Here is an 8,680-nt window from a genome sequence, read left to right as displayed (position 1 = left end):
GGTCCCCCCAAGGTCCACGCCGTCCCCGCGGGCGGGCGCCAGGCACCCCCTTGCACGGCCCTGTGGGCCGCAGGGCGCTCGTATCCCCCGGCCGGCGGCCCCACGCCTGCCCGCGCCCCTACCCGGGCCCGTCCTGCACCGTGGGAGCCCACAGGGAACACGCCGCCTGCGTGCGGGTGCACCCGCTGCTCTTCTGCTCCCGCAGAGTTGCAGAGAGAGTCCCTGTCTCCCTCAGCCCCTCTTCCCTGCTGGAGCCCAGACTCCAGAGGAGGAAAGTGTGCGAAACTGCAACTGAGTGGCGTTGTTGCGCCGGCAGCAGAGGCTGTGTCCCCTGCACATAGAGTGGGAGCGGAGCTGGGGAAGCAGCTGGAAAATGCCCAGAAATACTTTCACAGCGGTCAAGCCCGGAGATCCCTGACTCCCCTCCTTCCCTCCCTCGCCCCCGCCCCGCTAGCCCCACGGCCTGGCACCCCCCGTAGCCCGGCCCGCGGGCGCGGGGGTGTGAGTGTGTGCGAGTGTGCGAGAGAGTGTGCGTGTGCGTGTGCCGCACCTGCCGGGCGATGCCAGCGGCCGGGCTGCCCGCCGGGGCTGCGCCGCGGCTCGCTCTCCCCGCCGCCGTCGCCGGCCGCCGCCGCTGCCTGCGCTGGGCATGTCTCTGGGGCCGGCGGGGCCCCGGCTCCCTCCGCTCCTCGGCTTATGGACGGCGGCAGCGGCAGCAGCAGCGCTAGCAAGCAAGCGAGCAAGCAAGCAACCTGCACCAGGACTGCGCGGAGGAGTGGGAGCCCGCGATGCTTTGGCCTCAGTACTTTTCCTTAGCCTGTCTGGCTAACCAGGGCCATTGCTGCTGCCGCCGCTGCTGCTGCTAGACACACAACACACACCAACATCAGGAGGGGAAAAGTAAGGGAGAGAAAAAAAAAAAATCCCAGGAAGATGGCGCCCACCAAGCCAAGCTTTCAGCAGGATCCTTCCAGGCGAGAACGGTAACACTTTCTCTTTATTGAACCTGCAGCAGCAGCAGCAGCCGCAGCAGCGCCGGACCGGGCCGTGCCGCCGCCGCCGGGGGCCGGGGCTGGCTGCCATGCCGGGGTGGGGGGACCTGCCGCCGGCACCCGCTGCTCGCACAGCCGGGCACCGGGAGTTCTTCCTAGTGCGTACCGCCAGCCGCACGCACACACACAGACACACGCACACACACGCACACACACACACAGGGCGAGCCGCGCAGCAGCAGCCCCGCTCCGGCAGCCGCACCGCCGCTTGCCGGAGCCGGTGCTTGGCGGGGCGCGTTGGCGAGCGGGCGTGCGTGTGTGCGCGGAGGCGAGAGGCCCCCCCCGGGCGGCCCCCACCGCTCGGCGGCCCCGTGGGCGGCGGGGCGCCGCGCCAGGCCCGGCTTGCCGGGCGGAGGGGCCGGCCCCGCCGGTGCGGTTCAAGTGTGGCTAGGCCGGAGCGGGGGGGCCGCGCCGCCAGCTGCGCCCGCGGGGCTGCCCGGCCCGGCCCCCCCCGCCCCGCCGCCGGGCGGGCCGCGGGTGCCGGCGGCCCCCGGGGTGGGCAGAGCGGAGCCGGTGCGCGGGGAGGCGGTGCGGCGGTGCGCGGGGCCCGGGGAGGGAGGCGGGGGCCGGGAGGCGGGGGGGGTTTCGCTCTGCCCCACGTTTGCTTCCCGGCCCGTCGTCTGCCCCATATACTTTTGTTGGGGGAGAGCACTTGCTATTAATCTGCTCTGCTGGTGACACGAATTGCCCGTAGCGGATTTGTTCTAGTAAAGTGAATCTTTCTAGAAGTGACTGGTAGGAAACAAGAGTACAAGTTCATTTGATGGTACTTTGTGATTCTTACAAAAGTATTCAAAGCTCCATTGCTACGCTGCGATGAGATGTATGCCCAGAAGAAGAACAGCCAGAGAGTTTCGGGTGGGCTTTTTTGCTCCACCACCCTTTCAGTGTCACAAGTGAACTTGAGGGTAAGGGGTGAGGAAGGTTCCTGGTTAGTTGTAAAAATGGAAATTAACATTTAGACAGCTTTTAAAAGTAGCTGGGTCGTGTATCATTTGGTTTGTATTTCACAGCACAAGTAAGTCTGAAAAATATTGAAACAAGAATAAAGTCTAGGGAATCAGGCTCATTTTAATCTTAATTTCAAACTTACATTTTTCTAGTAGGATCAGCATTTCTAGTACAACTTCTAAAACCCACAGGTTTTATCTAAATAGCTATGTCATTTTTCCTAAGGAAGCAGACTGACCGGTATCAGAAAACCATGCATTTCATATTCACCACTCAAGTGTTGGTGTGGCTGTTTTAGATGCATTAGTATTAACTGTTGCACTTTGACAAGGCTATATTGATACGTAGCAGAATTTGGAGATACCTGTAATAGGAAAACAGTGCATCCTCAGAAGTCAGTGACTTAACTTACAGATTTTCATCTTCATCTATAATTTTTTCTTTTAAATCTCCATTTTAGTAGCTGCAAAGGCGTTTCTACTGTCTTAATAACACTTACAGCAGCAGGCTTTTCTCCTGCAGAGTTCTTTGTTGGAAAAACAATTTGTATCAATAAGCCTGCTTCCCCCCCTCAACGCACAATTCTGCTGTCTTTCTGAGAATGGTACTATATTAGTACTAAGTGTGTTTGCCAGGATAGCTTCAGTAATCTCTCCAGCAGAAGCATATTTGTGTGCCATTTTGGGAATTTCTCTGAGATAGGAATCTTGAAGATAGAATTAATTTCTAGGGGAAACTTCATAGCCTGTGCATGAGTGCTTTCTTTATCACCTGTCTCCATTTGGCATTCGGAGAAGGTAAATCAAAGTGCGCGATTTGTTATTCTGCTCCACTTGAGAGCTGAACTAAATAACACTTGGTCTGAAATTCTGATTGAAGTTGTAGGAGGATATACTGTATTTAATTTAATGCCCTTTAATAGCATCTTCTTGTTCAGCTCTGATGCTGTCATTTTAAAGGTTGGATCGGAGTAGTTTTTCCCTGTAGGGAGTGGGAGGAGTAATCATTTCAGAGGAAAAAAAGTAGTCTAAATTCCTAGAACACTAATATCCACAAACTTGGCCTAGCGTCCAAGCAGTTGTTTTTTGCCCTTAGGGTTCACTTTGTTATCACTCTTTACAATGCTCTGAATATTTTAAGTATAAATATTGCATGTAGAAGTTGATGACATTTTTTGTAGCAGAAATAATGGCAACCTGTTTGTTCTTTTAAAATAAGTTTTGGAGAAGATCAAGTAATGCTTCGATAAACAGGCATTCATGTACATTTTATTAAAAGTTCTGTAATGTGCTCCTGAATTCTTGCATGTAACTGTTTATTTAAGCTGTCTTTGTACACATCCTTTTAGCTGTGTGTGCCAAGCAGCTTGAAATACAGGCGCAGATCAGTTACTTAAGGGGTTTTGCAGTTTGTTCTCTTAGCTACTACTTCAGTAAACTAGTTCTCAGGGAATCCTGTTAAGTGAATTTCGTGTTCATGCTTTGATTAATCTTCACTTCTGCAATATTTGTGTTACATTCTTTCAAGCCACAGCTTAGTGATTACAAAACAAATGCAAAAAGTAGCAGTCTCTGATGCCACCAAGCACTTGAATTGTTTTGAAACTTTTTTTCACCTGTTTAGGTTTTTTAAAGAATGTTTGAAAAGTTACACACTTAATATTTGTTTGTTTTTCTTTTAAACTATGAGTGTTAGCAAATTTTACAGTTATAGGAGCAGTTTAGGGTTTCCAGTTGTGTGGATATATAACCAAGAAAATTAAATAGACAGAAGTGTCACGCATATGATATGACAGCATTGGTTTGTAAAGCATATCATAATATCAGAGTGCTATTGGTTTAAAGTGAAAGAGAAAAAAACCCCTTTATTTTGGCATTTCTTTCTAGAGCATGAGCTTAAACATAGCAGTGATAAATGATGATATGCATTGTCTAACACTTGCTTTTATATAAATAGCTCCAGAAGATTGCTTAAATGATAATCGAAAATATGAAATAGGGTGGCCTTCATATCACAAGGCCAAGGGTCTACAAATGGAAAAACTGAAATAATGAAATATTTCCAAGGCAACAGACTGTCAACAAGAACAGTAATGCATGGGCATATCATAGAGCTACCAGAGAGGATATTAGATCTTATAGCTCTAGAGCCAGGAGTTATAATGACCTTTATTAAATAGAGCCCTCCCACATTACAACAATCTTTCCAATTTCTGATTTATGGATTAGCAGTCACACGGCTCTTCATAATTTGAAACATTTTCCCACCATATTTGATTTGCTGAATTTTTCTCTACTGGAATCGTACATTATTTAGGGCTTACATGAGAGTATTGATCAACAAAAGTTATATTACATATTTTCAGTAACTAATGGGATTCTGAATAACAAGGTTTTGTCCGCAGCACTGTTTCTAAATTCTTTAAAGCACAACTGTTTTTTCTTACGAGTAATATCCAGTTTTCTTGCTTTGTAGCAATGTAACGGCAGTAAATTCTAATGCTATGTTATAAATAAGTTATAAATAATTAGAAAGTTATGTTAACAGATTAACACAGCACCAAGAACCATAGGTATTTTAAAGAGAATATCAGGATATATTGTTAACATCCGTCTCCTTTTATTAGTGTCTCCCTTGCATTTCGAAGTCTAATATAGTGGCAGTTTCAAATCACATTTGTGTGAAACTTGGCACACAAGTTGCCAGCCCAGATGGGAATTTTACTGTGAGAGTGATGTAAAACAGTTGTTGAAAATTGACATGCTAGGCATTAGTTTCATCAGCGTCCTTCCTGAAAAGTACAATTAGTTTAAATAAATATTTGTTTCATAAAACTGTCTTTATAACAATTCCCTCTTCATTGGAAAATGTATTCTAAGATAAGAATTTTGAATAACTGGTACTGACCATAAAAACTATTACCATTTTATTAACATTTTAGGATTGATTCTATTCTCATTGAGGTCAGTAAGATGAAGCTGTTTTATGAAAGTGGCAGAATTTCATTTTATATTAATTAAGTAATTGTGTTTTTAGAGTTTAATGTTATGAAACCATTTCCTGAAATCTCATCTCATGTGAGTAAAACTTACATTCAGACAGTCCATCAGATGGATTTTATATTATTGTCAGTAGTATCTCTTGCAGGTGTAAAAATGCCTCATGTGAGATGAGATTTCAGCATTAGTCACATTGTTTCAAAATGAATCAAGTGAACTTGTTCTGCAGGATCTCAGCCTGGAAATTTGTTTTTACATTTTAAAGATATGATGTTTTTTCAGTTATATAGCCAAGAGTTTGCATTTTCACCCCAATCATTTGTTTGGTTGTTTGGTTGGTTTGTTTATGCTTAATGTTTGGCTTTTTTTTTTTTTTTTTTTTTTAAGACACTACCAAAGATTTATGGCTGTGAGAGGAAATGTTTTGAAAATTCATTTCATAATAATTGCATTTTTTTCAGAAGAGGCAATTTCTTTCTGTATAATATTTATAAGGCTATTGCATGTTATCTTTAACATACAAAGTCCCATTAGTGTGAATGAGGTGCATGACTTTTTGTTTAATAGGACTTTGCATAATAAGGATAATTTGTAATAATATTACATTTTGCTGCATAAGAAGATGTGCCATAGTAGGAATAAAATGGTTGCTGCCATGTCTTATATGACTAGAGCATTGTTCTGTGGCTAGCTCGAGCAGTAGTTTTGCAATACACAAAGTCCTAGTCAAATGAATAGGATCATTGTGCCACTTATTTGAACGGGACTTTGAGTAATAAAAATATTCATTAATTTTGTATGCTATAGTAGTATATTACAGAGGACAAAGAAGGTACGGTAAGGGCAGGGTAGTATTTGTGTTTGTAACTTGGCAGAACTGGACCCTGTCTTTGGGAGACTATTGAGTTCAAGTTGTACCTTAATCTTTAAAAAAGTCCCAAATGAAATTATGCATATAATTAAAGTATACTGCAGAGAATCACAAGCAAGGATAAAAGTATTTTTACCATATAATTCAATAGATGTGACTTTGTTCTCACTGAGATCGCAATGACAGACTTTAACGTACTCAGTGGGAGGAGGAGTGAACTTTGCATCTGTGTATTATTATGAAATGAGAAAGTCTTGAGATTCTCAAGTAAAAACGGAGCGGTCCTCAAGGAGGTTCTGAGCTCAGTTTGCTGCAGCAAGATACTGAGAGTTATGCCAGCCCTTACCCTGCACTCTGCGTGCAGGCAAGAGTCAGACACGTAAAAGAACAAGTGATATGTAAGCAAGAATTTGAAATGGATTACTGAAAGCAGAGTTTTGAAGATTTGTTACAGGCTGTTTTCCCAGGGTTTCTTATATGTTGCATTTTGGACTTTCACGCTTCAGTCATATGTTGTCATTTGTCTGTTCTAGGGAGCTTCTCACTGATGCCATACAATGTCTGAAGAAGACTTTAATACTGAGTATTTCTGTAGATATTTCTTTGTATAGATTAGTGTATGTATTAGTGTGTTTCAAAAGGTCTGTAAACACTGTTCTACACTGGTGAAAGAGTTATGTACAAAACATTTTTTGAGAACTAGCAGAAGTGGCAGAAGATATCAATGTTAGTACGAGGAATAAAATTCCAGCCCCATTTTGGCTGCATATTCAAAGATTACACTGCCTTCGTTAGAGGGATTTACATTTCTTTTACAGGCAAAACCTCCACTGAAATAAAGTGCTTTCAGAGAATGGCTTGATTGCAACTTAAAATTAGCTGTTAGCCTGATATATAATAGAAGTTCAACACTTATGTTAAATAATTTAAGTGGAAAAGTACTGTTCCATTACCTGCAGGCATCTTAGGTTTACATATGTATATAGTGAACTTACGGGATATAGTCTGAATAATATGTATATATGTAATCTACAATGATGTCCCTGGGGCTTGGATTTTCTGAAGAGCCTATTGGATTTAGGCATCCAACACATACTGCATTTCAGTGAAATATGGGCACCTAAATCCTATAAGCCCCCTTTAAAATACTTGCCTGGGAATTCTGTCTCCAACAGGAATTCAGAACAGGGTTCATTACACATTACATTGTTTTAAGCTGAATTTTACTGAGTAATGAATAGTCTTTGAACAGTCCTTTTGGATTAAATCCTAAAGGGTTAGAGTTTTGCTTAAATTTAGGCACAGGATTGATACATTTCTATTGAGGGAGGGATTTCTTTTTTTCTCTTCCTTATGTATCATGTTCGAAAATCATGTGCAAATTCACATTTACGATCAGTTTACTCACAGCCCAGGCTTATGAAAGTTAGGTGGTTCAGAATTGTCCTTCCAAAGCTGTAATTCATTTAGCAGTAGTATAAAATACCAAATTTTAGAAGAAATCTTGTTAGAAAGCTGTTTTTTCTTAGAGATGGTGGGAGGCAGAATTTTTTACTTTGTGAGAAAAAAATGTAAGTGGGCAGTCTTCACAGGTCAAGGTTGAGGTCAATAGAAAGAACTGAGTGACTGAATCTGTACAGTGCTAGCAGTGGGATTGAAAAAAGGAAAAAAAGTCTTAAAAAAAGAGAATAGCTGCCAGTGGTACTTATCCTTCAACCTTCCCAGCTGCAAAAAAAGTAGCTGATTTTATTTGTGTGACTATAGTTAGATGTAGGATGGGCATGTGTGGTTCACCTTTGCATAAATTACAAACAGTATGGACAGGAGGTTCTCAAAAAACCCCTGCATTGTAAAAAAAAAAAACAACCTGTTTTCTCTTGGTAAGTTAGAAATAGAAGATTAACATAAAACTAGGAAAAAAAATGCTTTGGGCTAATTTATTTATTAATTCTTTCTGAGTTGCTGTTCAGTTTTACAACAAAACTTGCATTTCTTGTGGAAAATCAAAAGTACAGTAATTTTTTTTCAATGGCTGAATGAGAGAGATAAATGGTACTCAAGTAGCAGTGTTTGAAGGATCCAAGTAGTTTACTAAGTATCTTAATTAATTGGATGTTCACTTTAATAGTGAGGTTTCCTGTTTGTCGGCAGTGCTCTGTAACAAGAACTTATATTTGATACGTAAATTATGTATATGATTTCAGAAGGCCCATTTTTATTCAAGATCTATTTTTACTAAACAACTGTTTTGGATTAACAAACAAGATATAAAAGGGGGTGACAGAAAATACAGACTTCAAATGAGAGATGTGATAGAAAAGATGAGCAGTTTCTAGATCTTTCAAACAAATATGCTTTTGCTTTTAGCAGTCACTCCACTTACACTCAAATTTTGAAACTAAGAGATGCCATCTTTCCTTTTATTCATTTGTTAACAGGAAGAAAAATGCTTCTCTACAGAATTGTGATTTGGAAACTGTTATTCCATGCTTTCGAGGGCAGTTTTTCAGATTTTGTTTTTCTATCACTTCTCAAGACCAGAATAGGAGACTGCAGGATGTAGCAAACATTGTAAATCCCCTGTTCTTCTCCCCAAAAATCATTTGACATACTGAATGTGTATCTTTAGGAACATCTAGTATTTAGATTCTGGGTTTAGGATTCCTTTTAGAGTGATGATTTTTTTAATTGTTTCTTAATGGTTTTGTGATACTATTGCAAAAAAAGCATTTAAGTTCTACTCATGAGTCATTTTTTTCTTGTGGCAATTATCATATATTACAAGATTTGTTCAGTTCAAATAGGAA

General features: G+C 42.1%; 1 protein-coding gene across 1 annotated transcript in view; it reads left to right on the top strand.

The window, feature by feature from the left end:
• Window positions 1–763: 763 nt before the first annotated feature.
• The window catches only part of NPAS3 (neuronal PAS domain protein 3), a 614,489-nt gene continuing 606,572 nt past the window's right edge, over window positions 764–8,680 (top strand). Inside the window, exon 1 of the mRNA XM_065635927.1 lies at window positions 764–983. Coding sequence (XP_065491999.1) covers window positions 934–983 — 50 coding nt within the window. The 5' untranslated portion in view covers window positions 764–933. The remainder of the gene's footprint in view (window positions 984–8,680) is intronic.

Source organism: Caloenas nicobarica, chromosome 5, assembly GCF_036013445.1.
Source record: "Caloenas nicobarica isolate bCalNic1 chromosome 5, bCalNic1.hap1, whole genome shotgun sequence".
NCBI lineage: Eukaryota > Metazoa > Chordata > Aves > Columbiformes > Columbidae > Caloenas > Caloenas nicobarica.
This window is presented reverse-complemented; position numbering and strand designations above follow the sequence as displayed.